Source organism: Cinclus cinclus, chromosome 4 (genome assembly GCF_963662255.1).
Source record: "Cinclus cinclus chromosome 4, bCinCin1.1, whole genome shotgun sequence".
In the NCBI taxonomy this organism is placed as follows: Eukaryota; Metazoa; Chordata; class Aves; order Passeriformes; family Cinclidae; genus Cinclus; species Cinclus cinclus.
In genome coordinates this window covers 50,637,639-50,653,149 of record NC_085049.1, presented here as the reverse complement: position 1 = coordinate 50,653,149, position 15,511 = coordinate 50,637,639, and the positions used below count along the sequence as shown (strand labels likewise).

The 15,511-nt window shown below is 35.6% G+C and overlaps 1 protein-coding gene across 1 annotated transcript in view; it reads right to left on the bottom strand.

Moving 5' to 3' along the window:
- Nucleotides 1–435: 435 nt before the first annotated feature.
- TMTC2 (transmembrane O-mannosyltransferase targeting cadherins 2) overlaps nucleotides 436–15,511 on the bottom strand; it is a 231,215-nt gene continuing 216,139 nt past the window's right edge. The window contains exon 12 of the mRNA XM_062491239.1: nucleotides 436–615. Coding sequence (XP_062347223.1) covers nucleotides 436–615 — 180 coding nt within the window. The remainder of the gene's footprint in view (nucleotides 616–15,511) is intronic.

Sequence of the window (15,511 nt, the reverse complement as noted above, 5' to 3'; positions counted from 1 at the left end):
CAAACACATTGGATTTAGTACACATTTTAATGAGTTACAGTATCAGCAAAACACTTTAACCTACTATTACCACTCTAACTCCCATATCGCTTAGAGTGCATACTGTGTGATTTTCCCTTCATATTTCTATGACAGTATACATTTCAAGTACCCACCCAAAAGTAAGCAATATGGGATTTGCAATTGTTTATCAAATATACTGGAACAGCTTCTCTTACGTGCCATTGTTCCAAGTATTTTTGTCGCATAACAAGTTCTTCATGAATCCCTCAAAGTCTCTCTTTTTCTATTTCTCTAGCAGAATAGCTTCTCCTAGCAGCAATTAGGACCTCTGATCTTGCAGTCAAGTCCAGCAAGTTCTCTGACCTGACAACTGTGTGGAAGTTCTAGTTCTTGGGTTTAATCACTTTAAGAAAAAGAAGGTCAGAATTTTCATCATGTTTTGGATGTTTTCAATCCTTGTTTCTCCATGATATTCCACAATTTGCGAAGATTGGATTGGGTGATGACATCATCAGGTTTCAGTTGAAGAGCAAGGAGGTAGTTTTCTTCAGCCTCTTTCAGCTTGCCATTCAGATGGAGAATGGCTCCAAGATTCATTAGGGCAGCTGGATACTGGTATCAATAAAAAAAAAAAAAAAACAAACAAGAAAGGAAAAATGTTACAAATATTTTTCAGTTTTTCTTTTTAGACAATCTTCTTCCACTTACATTACTCCCTTATGTTTGCTGATTTTTCTTGGAAGCAATTTAGCAATTTAAGCAAATACAGATAACAAGACAAAGTTTCTGAACAGCTGCTGTGTAGTCTGTACTTTAAACAGGTCAAGCTCTGGTGCCTACAGACATAAGAGTTCTCTCTTTAATGAGAAAACAACAGAACTCCAAAAGGTTAAAACGTGATAATGTTGGCATAACACAGTTTTCAAGAGAAAATTAAAGCAATCCAAGAGTGAATTAGCAACAAGAATTTAATTTTAATCAAACCCATTCCAAATAAAGAGTTTATAATCATTTGGAATAGTTTACACATTGGAACTTATCCCTTTCTCCTCTTCATCTTAATTTATCTGGTAGAAAATACAGCCTGCTCCCAGATTCTAAGGATATTCAGGGGTTCTAGGATATCCACTTAGATTCAGGCTGTGGCAATTACTTCTTAATGAATGAATGAATAAAATTAACAATGATGGAAAAATGCTCTTTTAATAACTAAAAAGTTAAAATTTTGTAAAAAATCATTTTAAAAGCTTATGTTACTAAAATTTATTCATGTTTAGCCAAGACAAAATGCTTAGCTTGTTTTTACTTTTTTCACCTCTAAGTTATTCCATTATGAAACATACCTGATCACTGGAGTTAACAAATATTACAAGGGCAGAAAAGCACATTTTTGAAGCTGAAGAGTCTAACCTACCTTTTGGCAAGCACCAAAGGTATTCACATCCTAGCGAGAGCACAGTAAAGGCATTTGTTAAACCAGTACCTTGCATTTCAAAGAAAAATGGGGAAAAAAATACCACACAAAGTTCACTACGGTTTTCACCCTCAGGTCAGTCTAAGTTTCAATAGATTTAGGAGAACTCACTTTTGAAATCACACAGTTTTGCCTCAGAGGACAGGTGTTCAAGCCACTACTCATCAGTGTTCCACCACTCAAAACAATATTCAAAATGTGAAGCCACATGGGTGATCAAGTTGAGACTACTGTCAGGGTGTGTTGGTATGCTTTAGGAGCTCTCTGGTGACAATAACATCTGGAAAATTGTTAGACACTGAAACAGGTGGTCCAGAGAAACTGTGGGAGCGGTCAAAACCATGTTTGATGGGGTTCTGAGCAGCCTGGTCTAGGAACTTATGGCAGGAAGGTTGGAATTGATGATCTTCAAGGACCCTTCCAACCCAAACCAGTCGATGATTATATGAAAATGTTAGGCAGAAGGCCAATAAAATATGTACTACAGTTGGTCTCTGAGACTGACATGGCAATAGGAAATCATTACGATGAGGAAGACTTACCTTTGCTCCAAACCTCTCCACTACAAAGTTAAACTCATTACTCTTATCCTTTTTAATCAAGCTTCAACAAAATCCCTATAATTCCTATGTCCAAAACCTAAATTTTATGGTAGAAACGTTGTTGAGATAATTCCACTGTTTTATATCCTCATACTATATATATTCATACTTTTTCAGCTTTCTTCTTGCTTCTTTTAACATATTAATATATGTATCAAAAAACCTCATAAAGAACTGCAATGCATCAAATTTTCAGAACAAATGGCTTTACAGTTTCAAAATTAAGCAAAATAAAATTAGTTCAGCTCTCCTTATTGTAAACATCACAATGTTAATGAAGAGGAATCTGAAGATACAATTTTTAGATTTACTTTTTTTTGTCTTACCCTGACAGATTTTTTCCACCTTCCATAAGTCAGTTACTTAATTCTACGGCAAATGAAACAAACAATGCCAGCTGGGTTTTATATAGTTTTATCAGTTAAATATTCTTCAAAAGAGGGGAAAGTGGGCCCCTGAACAGTAATCTATACTACAAGTAACTCATATTGGCAGCCATATTTTCATAGCTCCACCTTTGAAGTGACAGTCTTGCATACTGTTTTGTAATTAAATAATATACTCCCTAATTACAGATGTTCTCGGTGCTAACTGATGTTATTAAAGTGAAGAAGGCTTGGAAATCAACCCCCATGTACAGTGATGACTGTCTAAATATCCCCACATCAAATGCATTTTTAGACTACAGAATGTTTGAGAGAATTTTCTTAAATAGTGAGTAGGAATGTCCATTCCCTCTAGTCATGCTATTTCTTTATTTAATGAGTTCATGAACTTTCTTAAAGTTATTGACAAAAAGATATCCTCTCACTTGAATTATAACTATGTGCGTGTTTGCACCAAGACAAAGCTTACAATGGATAAGGACTGAAAAAATCTTAAACCTAGAAACACTCATATAAATAACACACATGTTGAAATGTGCTCGGGGCTAATTCTACAGTATTCACAAAACTTACTGTGCAGGAAATAACTCAGTTGTCTCATATGGCTTCCAGAATTCCTCTCCATTTCCTCCATACCCTCCTGAAAATATGGTGTGTGTATGGGACTAATCAAGAACATCATATATGTAAGACTATATGCCTAGCTAAGAAACTCTTCTACCATCATGTCTTTAATTTGATATATCATTTCACAAGACTGAGCAACAAAAACTAATACAATTAACAAACTGTATGCTTTTCAACTGAAATTTTCCAACTTCTATACATCATTTCTGATTTCCTGGAGGCCAAACAAATTTTAGGCCATTAATGTTCTACACAAAGGTTTCCATGGAAAATGTGAACTGATACATCATTTCAGTTAGTACTGAAAGTTCATTCCAACAACTTTACATTTCAAATAAGGAAGTACACAGGAGTTTGGAAAGACTACTCCCTAACTTTCTAGGGCATCAGTTATCCCAATATCTATGGTTTATTTTAACAGTCATAAAAATTTTGGATGTCTGCAAGATACTACATAAGTGCCATTGCTCTCTTGCATCTATGAGGATGGTCAGAGGATAAGAGACCAAGAGACATTTGCTGTAGTTTTTCTCCACGTAGATTGTCTTTTATTAAAGACAGCTGATAAAACTTTTCAGTACGTTAACAAAGGCAGTCAGCAGCTACCACTGCAATAACATGGGACTTGTAGCACTGTATAACAAATGACACCACCTACTACTTCAGAGACTTGAAAGGAGAAACAGGCCTGCCTTCATTTCCTTCTGGAGACAGATGCTTTACATCAGAAATAGCTGACTGGCATTTCTATTGAGGTTATAAATGCTGTCTTTTATGGTCTATTTGGAATTATTCCCATTATTAGCATTTTATCGTAGTGTGCTTGTTACCTTAGTGTTTTTTTGGGGGCAGTGAGGGAGGGTGCTCATGGGGAGGAGGGGAAAGGAATAACAGATTAGTTAATGAATAATGAAATAACACAAGGCAAGCATTTAGTTGCCTGAGGTGGTTTTGATTTACACTGACGACAATTTTTTCAAATTTTTCCTTGAGTACCAAAATAAAAGGAGAGCACTGAGGCATGCAAAAATCTTATAAAAAATTTCTCTCTAAAATTAGAGAACTACATAGTCTTCAAATAATTCAAAATCATTCTGAGTAGTAGCTCAGGATTGCACTACTGTAACCATAATAACCATATACACTATTGGACCCACAAACAGAATCAATCTCAATGACATAAAAGAAGAACTGCCTCCATGTTTGCCATCTCTGGCTTCACATACAGCAAATGCCATAGCAGAAGTACAGTCCCAAACATAAAAAGACAATTTTACTCCTACATGGTCAAAGAAGTTATGGAGAGAGAAACAAATACACAAACACCTCATCTAGCACAAATATACCTTCTGCATGACAGAAAAGTATGAACAAAGAACAGTACAAACGCAAGCAAGGAAATCCGAAACTGTTTTCCTCAAAGCTCTGCTTACAGATGACCTTCTCTGCTCAACACCACAGAGATCAGTGCAATAGACTCTGAGATGAAAGTGCATTTTTGTTGATGCTGGGGTACTTCTAAGGAAATTACGGCAAGTTTTGCTCCAGTAGAATCACAAGTGCAAGATACTTCTCAATTATCCATTTAAAAGGGTCACTGCAAAGATGTAGCCAAAATCCATCTTGCTCTTAAGGAATTACTGCTGTGTCTGAAGCTGTACATGTTTCAAAACATCCCCAGGACTGTTAAATGAATAAGTGTGGCCAACCTACCAGAAACAAAAAGGCTCTGTGTGTTGTTTTTAAAAAGTGCAATTATGGACACATTCTTTTAAGGATTTCTTTTGAATTAAAAAGACACAAAACATCAATCACAAACTAATATTTCATGCCAGCACTTCTAGTTCAAAAGGGGTGAAGAATTCAGATGTTTCTCTGTGATAACTGAAGACACATATGTGGTACAATGACTGAGCAGTCAAACAGAAGAGTATTAGTTGTAGAATGGCTCACTGGGCATGAGAGAAAATCATGGTGGACTGCTGCATCTAATCAGCAGCCACTAAGAAATATGCTGTCATGCCCTTTTTTCTCCTCCTACAGTGATAGCAAGAATTTTCTCCTGAACTTTTATTACTGGTGGAAGAAAAAGCAGGGGAGGAACACGCTGAGAGACAATTGCTGCCAACTGGATCTTACTTGCCAGAGTAATATATTTGCAACACTAATTCATCAGTGGCACATGGAATTCATCAGTGGCACATTTTTACCTGAGTGATCTGGTGTTCTCAGATATACCAAGCAGCAGTTATGGAGAAAGACTCATATTTCTCCATGGTTCTTTACACTATAAAGCTTCTAAAGAACTGCAGCTTGCATATGCTGTGTCTGGTATTTTGTCCCAAACAGTACATGAACCACAACTAAGACACTGATCTCCAGTAAGCTGGCTAAGACAACAAAAGTCAATTGTCTAGGTATTGATAATTTGGTGCAAAAAACATTCTGGATCAAGATGACAGGATGCATTGCATAGTATGGATCAGACAGAACAAAAAGTTAAAATTCAAAGTTGAAAGGTATTTCCTGTGTCAACAAACCAGACAGCAAAACATTCAGTTCTGCTGGAAGACAAACAAAAAAACTCAGCATCTTTGCAAGCTCTTAAAATGGAAAAATGCTTTGCAACTTTTCCTCTACAATAGTTAAGTACATCACTTAAATTTCAAATCTGCTTATGAACAATTTTAGTAAGTATACTCTTGTGTCAACAACAGCTTTCCGTTTAAACAGTTAAGAGGGGAAATGGAGAGGAAAAACATTTACCCTGCCAGTACTGATTTGAACACAGAGCACAATTTCCACTGCTGTATTAGTTAGAAATAGACCTAAACATCTCTACTGCAAGGGGAACCTGTGTCCCTATCTAATTACATTAAGAATGAGTAACATAAATAGCTATATAAATCTAAAGAACAATAAACCAAGGCTCTGGAGGGGAGTGGATCCTTGGATTTAGTAATCTGCTTTAAGAATAGTATGCTTTTAACACCAAATAGAGAATAACCTTACATATTATTTACTAACATATAATTAAACAGGAAGAGACTTCATTCATTGGTCACCAAACAAATAACTGGTTTCCAGGGAAGATGAACACACTGCAGGAAAAAAAAAAAAGGACCTACAAAGAAATAATAAATAAATACATAAATAAAAATATTTTAAAAAGTAAATAGTAATTAAATAGTTTATTTTGAACACTATATATAATCTCAGGTTAGGATAATATATTATGCTAATAAGGCAGAAAACCAGAATGAGTTAATACCTGGCCACCTTAACAGCTAATGACACTACAAAAACATTAGATCATGCATAATTTTTTTAGTTTTTTATTCTTTTACACTTGGATACTCTCATCTGCACACCTAAAGCAGATGACACTTTAACCCACCTGGCAAAAGGAGGATATATATGGAAATTGTTTGTATGCATGTAGCCTTATATATCTCAAATTGCAAACTACATAATACGTACACTTAAAGCCAGAAATTAAAAAGTGAAGGAACCGTTTCTCACCATTCTTTTCCTATTCAGGGGTGACAGATGTGGGAGTCTTCATCCACAAGTATACCATGAAATTATTCACTTTGCTTCTGGATTGAGACATCCAACATCATTAAGGAAACCCACAGCTGTGAGTCAGGGAAGAGTTCTAGACTTGGCATAGGAAGGAAGCATCAAGCAGTCTACTTTGTTTCTCAAATTACCACATCAATAGGGGACATTTCCCTGTCAATGTTCTCCAGCCAGTGGAGATTTTTTTTCCTCAATATCTTGTTCATCTCAACCCTCCAAGACTGCTCAGCATATCATAAACACAGTTATCCAAAACCAAACAACCATATATGGATACACATTACATCTTGATGCTGAAAAACTATCTACCATTGGCCTTCATGTAAGTTCAGGGTAGGCCAGTTTACAGATTGGCAAGTTAACAAAAGCATGTGTTACAACTGTTACAGGCTGTGGAACCCAGCAACAGCTGAAAACATCCCACAAAAATGTACTTACACTTGTAATTTCTGTGTATCTAGACATTTTTTCCCAATGGTCATGCATCAATTGCTTTGGTTTACGCTTAAGAACTCTCCTAGTAATCACTCAGTTTATATGGAAACTGTGATGGACATTTTTAGATAACACACTTGCATTACCATAATAAAAGCTAAAGAGGAACATACGCTATGAGCATTTCACATTACAGTTGTATAAAAATAAAAAATAAAAAAAAGGTAACATTTTCCAGGCCTCAAAATGTTTTTAATTAAACTTCTTTGCTTTCCAGCAAAGAAAAATATGTTAAATGTTGTCATCAGTATAGGATAATCTTATCCAGTTTTTCTCACACTATAGGATTCAATTTAAAACAAAAAAAATCAAATTACTTAATTTTTCTTTATAGAAACCCAACTGTGTTCTAATGTCTGCAATTTGATTATCTGAATATATAGTTACAATTATGTTATAAAACACTTGAGAACTTACTTACCTTATCTGACACAAATATGCTGCATACTAAGTAGTAAGTCGGTACTTCTGCACTATCATAATAACAAATAGAAATTACTCAAAATCTTGCACTAGCAGAATTTTGTCCTATTAAGACAAAGTAAGTTTATTAAAATGAAAATCAATTTGTGAGTAAATATATTTTTGCCTGAATTTTCTTTCTAAACCTTGTAGAACAGAAAAGCAAAGGGCTTTGTGCTGTTGCCTACAGACAAAGCCCACTTATAATTTAAAAGAAATGCAAAATGTTAAAAAAAAAAATGTACTTCACCCCAGCAGCTCACATGCAGGGCTGATTAGAATAGCTGTCCACATTAACACAATCAAAACTGGCTAATCTTCAGAGAAAACTCCAATGTACAGATCAGAGTTTTTAATCACAATGATACACTATTAGCATTAAACATGTTCATTTTTCCAATCAAAATATCATTAGAAAATAAAAATGTCTGCTGAGAATGAATGTATTTTCCATTTATTTTTGCCCAGATACTCATCAAATACATTGGAACACAGAGAAGGTTGCAAGCTTTTCCAAGATGCTTGTAACTGACATATTGTATCAGAGTTTCTATTTTTTGAGTAGAACAGACAACAACTGCACTTTCAGAAAGAAGTAATGTTGATTTCTAGCCTTGAAAATTTAACTAAAGTTCTAGTTAGGGGAATCTCAATATAATGAGATTTCCAATATTTTGACTCAAATGTTCAGTTGAACATTAAATTTCCAACAAGACTGTGCACCTTTGGCTGACAACTGAATTAAATGCTTGAGAATTAATATTGGTATTGAGATTAATATTGGTATGACTGTATGTTTCCCAAACTATTTTGGGATTTGTAGTTATAAGGCATTTCTTTCAGGAACATTGTGTAAACCATTATGCAATTTGACATACCTGCTCTGAGCACAAAGAACAATAATATTTTTAATTTTTTAAGGTTTTCATCATGTACAATCATTAAGACAGCCCACAGATTAAGTGTGGTTTTAGAGCATTACAGGAAAGAAGACACTATGAGATTCTGAGGCATTGCATTTTTATGTTCCCTTTTGTCCTTTTCCATCTGGCTCCTATCACTTCCATGCTTTTTACCTAATGCAAAAATGCTACGCCCAAACGTGTCTTGAGTTTGATTTTTATGCATAGAATTATGAGAGCAGCTGAGAAGAGAGGCACACACCAGAGGTTCTTTGCAAAATGCTGAATTACAGTGTTCTGTGTAATTAATAAAAATTCATGCCTTACTTTTTGGCAGCCAGTAATTTTCAGGTGTTCCCTGTACAGTATTTAGCAATTAAATCCACAGTACATATTAAAATTATTAACTTCCACAGTAAGTGCACAGATTTAATTTTTTATTCTTACAACTCAAAGATTTTAGAGCTGCAGTTTCTAAAATTTGGTCTTTTGATCACTAATAGTAAGACCACTAATTGCTCACTAGGCTTTTACCAGGTTGTGACTTCTAAAAACATAAAATTACTTGCACCTAGGACAGCCTTATTTACCACACCTGAATAGTGACACATGTGTTTACAGTAAATAATATCAATAATAGCAAAACATGCTCAGTGGTAGAGCTACACATTCTACTCTGAAAGACTGCACTTGATGCAGCATATGCTGACAAATGTTTATCAAACACAAGTTTTCTGTATTTGTCAAACTAATGTTTTAAGAATTGGACACATGAAGAAACAATTTGAATAATATTTTCCTTTTTAAAAAGCAATAAATTAATTACTTTTAAAGGCACAAGAGGACAGTTAATATTTGCAGGACTAGCACCAAGAAATTAAAGTTCTATTCCTGCCTCTGAAATTCATTGTTAGAAATTATTCAGTGAAACCAGATGCTTGCACCAAACTGGACCAGAAAATACCTTCCATGGACAGAGAAAAGTATAATCCAGAGCCAGCAGAATTGCTAAGCAACGTTTTAGTTGATGACTGAGGTTATTTTGCTTCAATTTTTACTACACCTATCACTCATTCTATATGAACACCACCAGATCCCACAGAAATTAATTTTGAAAATTCTACCAGTGAACTTTCTGTTCAAGCTCATTTTTCCACCCAAACCAAAAGCTTGTCTCCTGTGAAATTTCCACAATCTCTGTTCAGAAAGAATTTTCTTCCTCTGTTATGGGTAAAACATTCAATTTGTGAGCTAATCAGCAAAAAAACTCTTTCTATGGAGCTATCTGAATAGAATTTTCCAGACAGAATTAATGAAAGGTCATGGATCTTTCAAAAGGGACAGAAAATGTCTGATAATTTTATGTGTAATTAAATGCAGTCAGAATGTGAAAAAATGAAGTAGAACTACTGAGTTGCAATAAAACTCCACCAAATAACTCCACCATAAATATATTAATCATCCACCCCCTAGAATCTGAGACATACAGCAAATCTTCCTATGGAATTTAATCTAGGGGTTTTATTGTGGATTTTATTTACTGTTGCTGTTCTGTTGGAAGAAGTCTATCTTTTCTTTCATGCTGCAATTGTTTGTAATGAGCTTGAGGCAGCCAGATGTTGAGGCAACTGGCACTGTTACAAACCACAATGTCAGATTAAAGTTATTTATTGCTAAGGAAGACAATCCTTACTGGAACACCTGAAAAATTAGCAAAACTTCCTCTTCCTCTTCAGCTTAGTAATAAAGCTGTTCATTGTATGGGAGACATTTCAATAGGATAGGTACACTGGAATGCACATTTGCTCTCCAGTAAAATTAACTGTAGTAAACAGAATCATGTGAATGCAAAATGAAGAGGTAACCAATAAACAGTGGGGTTCAGACAGTCTCAAAAAGGGAAACAAGCAACTCTCCATCCTCTACCCATTGCATCTTCTCATGTGCAGGTACCTGATCTCTGGACTAATTTCGGAGGCAAAAATACATTCAAACTGATAGTGAAGTTACTCTTAAAAACAAATTCAAAGCAAATTACTTCATACAGACTCCTGCCACCCATCCCCTTCCTAGCAGTCTGCAAATGTTCTGTTCTTCTCAGGCAGATCTCAGACCAAAACCAGCCTCAGTGCAGGGCATTTCTCCTCTATACACAAAACAGCATTCAACCCAAAGGAATGGGAGGGTGGGGGAGAAGACCAGTTGCAGCAAAACCACCTTGTGAGAAAGAAACTTTCTCCAGAACTTGTGGGGGGAAGAAATCAAGTAGGATATGTCAATACACAACTAAAAGTCACTCCTAGATTGAGAAACACATCAGAACTACAGATTAGGAAGAAAATTACTAAGTTATTTATTGCAAAACATCCTATTGAGAATATACTGTTGCTGGGTTTATTTAATGGGCATTAAACCCACATTCTCTTAAGTTCTAATTACGTGATAAATCCATTGCATTGTTTCTAGAATCAGCACTAGAAAACTCTATTAGGAAAAGCCTTGCCTTAACTGAGTTCAAACAGATGGTTTAATTTCTGAAATGCTAATCTAATGGTGTGAGTTCTCTATTTCATGGCACTTTATTTCTGACTGACACCTAGGGCAAATTTACCAGGCAAAGGCAATCTTGCTCTCTCCAGGAACTGATGTAGGCAGCACAGTATCCCCTGCCCTATTACTATCAGACTGCAAATCACAAGTGCATAAATCATGATACACCATCCTCAATTCCACAACTTCAGCAGAAACTTCATCTTTACAAACTACTACCTCTCATCATCTCAAAGCATAACGATTCATTTTATTTAACTCAGTAGTACAAATCTAGACTATTTAGTTTCCTATTAATTAGTTTAAAAAACATTGTTTTCAAATTATTCAGTAAAGGAACATCACAGATGAGTACAAACACAACCACTGTGCAGTTTGTTTGTTTTTTTTTTTTATTCTTGAAGAGTAAGCACAGGAAAAAAGAATATCTGTCTACTAAGATGTGGATGAAAAATACTAAAATGATAGATGAAACAAATCTGCATTCCAAGGGATAGGCCTAGCTGACTTCACATCTTTCTTTTTCTTCAAGCAATTTTAATGGTGGACTGAACATATATATACATGACCTAAAGACTTCATTGTCATAATGAAAAATACATATTAAAAAAAAAAAAGTGAGATTTCCATTCAAGTTAACTGAGGTGCAGTCCTACAATATTTCTGAATCCAAGTCTTGATAATGAAACAGCTCAAGTATTATTTGGTATGACAGTACCTTCACTATGGAGAATGTATGAGCTATCCAAGGGGAATAACATCATCTAACAGTACTGGAAGAATCAAAGAAGAAGGGATTGCCAAAAGACATACTGAAAACCTGGTATGACCTATGTGCTAAGTGAATAGAATATGAATTAACAGAGAGTTTGTTTCTCTCAGTAGATGTTTAGCACAAAATTACTGTTTCAACAGTTCCTGGTAAGAGTAATTGATTATTTAAAGGAGTTCTAAAGGTTAAATAAATTAGAAAAAGGGTGTTAGTATATAGATGCCTATTTCCAACATTTGATTCCCCGTTAAGTAAAAGTATGTCCATATAGTTCACTGTTCATGAAGCTGAATGACTTGGAAAATGCATCAATAATTAGACAGTAGAAGGACCAATATTTATGGAAAATTTGCAAATATTTTTATAGCTAAAAATGAAATGAAAAACACTCTGAATTACCACGACAATGAGTTTCTGGCTTACTTTGCCAAGTGTTTCTTGTATGCAGCTTACTGCTTGGAAAACTTAAAGCTAAGGACAGCTCATAGCTGCTTGCATACTTTCATGTGAAATCAGAACATACAGACTCTATTTTATCTTTCATATGCAGGAGAAACAGAAGCAACTCTAAACAAGTCAATGGTGGTATTGCAATGCAATATCTTATAAGCAGAAGAAACTTGAATGTATTCTCATTTCAGTCATTTAGAACTTGCACAGACAAAATAGTTCTGTAGTGATTAGAATATCAATATACACCAAATTATTCTAGATGGGAAATAAACAGCAATTTAAACACACTTTAATTCAATTTCAAAGCTTACAAATTACACTGAACAAACCAATAGATCTCAGACATCTGTGTGTTTAACTCCTTGTATGATTAGGAGAGTACAAACCAACTCCCCATAACCTAACTCTCACAAAAGTGAAGATGAGAACTGTAATGAAAGGATTTCCAGACTGTTCCTCTGCATCTTACACAAAGATGGATCACAGTATTGAGCACTAAATTTAAGTATTCTATAACTGCCCAAAAGCATATTGTATCTTTGCTTTTGCAGACCTGCTACAATGCGGGAGAAAACACATGTATGATTCTTCTGGGGTAAGGCAATAAATATTCTCATGTATATCCCAAAGGAAATTCAGTGTTTTTCACAGCTGAGTAAATCGGTTTTCAAATTATATAACTCATACTGTTATTGTACTTCAGGTACAAGTAAATATCCCCATTCCAGTAGCCTGAATTCTTTCTTTGTCCCTTCTTGGAGATCACAGGGATGGAAAACACTCTATGAGGTTTTTTGTTTATTCTGCTGTACTTTTTTTAAGGTGGGAGACACTGATCTCTGCTGAAGTAGGAATACATTAAGATTCAGAGCAGCAGCCTGTCTTGATGCTGACAATTGCACACAAATCCTTCCCCAAATGTGTAATAGAAATATTTTGAAGGGCCGTGAAGTAATATAATTGCAAATACAGAAAGAAAAAGTTTTGTTCAAAATAATAAACACTGTTTTTCCCAAATAGCTGGATGTAAATAATGTATCTGCCTTAGACTTAGCCCCAGACAAGAAGGACCTAAAAGGGATGAAGCAAAACAACAAAGGAAAATTGAGTTTAGGACTAATAAGATTTCAAAAAATTCAGGAGAAGCAGAGAGACTTTGTGCATGGATAAATTCTTTACATGGGGAAGTACTATTTATGTGCAAACACTGAAGAGTCTTTCTACCTTAAATGAAGGGAAGCTTACATTCAGTTCATATTAATTTTCTTGAATTTTTCCATTCTGCACAACCTTTAGGCTAGGTCACCCTTGCACTTCACAGACTGGAAAATGTCACAGCTATTCTGATATCAAATCTCAGAGTCATTTTTTAATGGTGTTTCAACAGGGACAGTTTAACCAATTTACAGTAACCAAGAAAGGGCTCTCTTAACCTTTTGAGATAAGAGAGTGATGTCCTCTATTCAATACAGGTGTTCCACTATCTCCTCTCCCAGTGGAGCTGATCCACGCCTGAGCATCCCACCCCTGTATCTGTCTGAATTCAAACTAATAAAAACATGTCATCAGGAAGTACAGTTCTCATCAGTCATGCCTATTCTTCTTATTAGGAAGCCACAGTACCTGTCTGAGTGCCTAAAAGTCCTGTATGCCCTGTAACAATTGGTTCTGCCTTTAGCAGGAAGAGAGGAAGAAACTGGATCCTGGGATGTTTTCTTTTTTCCTCACCCCCTTCAACACGAGCAAAGAAAAGAGGCACTTTCAGGAGGCCAAGAGCGCTGCTAGGCTGGAAGGAATCCACAGCCATTCATATCGTTGAGGCAGAAAGTTTGGCATACTTGAGAGGGAGCCTTAAACTATGTGAGGCTTAGAAGCAGCTGGTGCTAGTAGTAGGAAGAAGAGCAGCCCTGACACAGAGCAGAATCTGGGAGCATCTCAGAGGGCACATGGGCAGTCAACAGAAGCTCCTTCTGCTCCACAGGGCTCACTTTTCAATTTTCAGTACAGGCAGACAACTGAACAGATGAATCTGCTGGATGCTAACTACTTACAAATATAGCTCTGTAGTCATGCCATAGCACCAGTAGATAAAGCTGAAATATTACCATGTGCTCAATATTTTGAATACAGAAGTAAACAGGCAGAACATTTTAAAACAAGGATTTGCAGCTCTAAATTGTCATGCTTCACTGGCAATAATATAGTCTTAAAACCATATATATACACTGTTTCTCTATGGAATTATATCAGCTTTATCTGTACTATGCTCCAGAAACCAGGAGTATGGATGGCAAGGCACTCCAGTTGCACTTGAATAAGAGGGATTAGGTAAACCTGCTCAAAAGAGCTGCAAGAGCAATAGATACATTACTGGTGAGGGATCTGCTGTAACCCTGGAGCAATGACATTGGATGGATCCAGTGTAGCCAGTTTTTCTGTCAACTGAGGATCAGCTGCAGACAATGTAAGAATCTGTTAACCCATCCATTACTGCCATTATCAGTAGACTTAACATAGCAGAAGCTCTTTAAAAATATTATGAAAATTTTCCCTGGCAATAACAGGACATGTCCTTAAAAAAGCTGGTAAAATGCAGTTTACTTTTTACGGGTTTTTTTTAAGTTTTTTTTCCCCTCACAATTACTCCAAACCTGGTAAAGCTACGTGAGGCAACTCATGAGAAAATCAAAGAGGAAAATTTGGCAGAGAAACATTGAAGGAAAAAAGTACATAATAAAGCAGATCTTGATTACAGATGTTTCAAGACAAAAATGCCACATTTACTTTATTTTTTAAAGGTGCATGTACTATTGGAAGTATTTTCTTTTAGAAATCCTGCCATGAATAAATCCCATGAATTATGAACACTTTCCTTAAGAAGGCAGTGAAAGCATGTTATCTCTAAGGTGCCTATGAAATTACAGTCAATTATGTAGAAATCACTAGCATTCTTCTTTCACCAGTTAGACAGCTTGAGGTAGGGCTTATTGCAAGCCTGGAGCCCTTGGCATGAAATCTGTACTCCAGCGCTGGGAAAAAAAATAAAAGAAGCACTTGTAGAAACTGCTTTTTAATATGATATTGTGTTAACTGATTGCATAAGCCCTTCAAGTCAAAAAATGGTTTAGTCCCCCACATCATGATTAAACCATCTAGTGGAAATTGTATTTATTTTGCTTATAGGTACATTTCTCCTTTCCCCC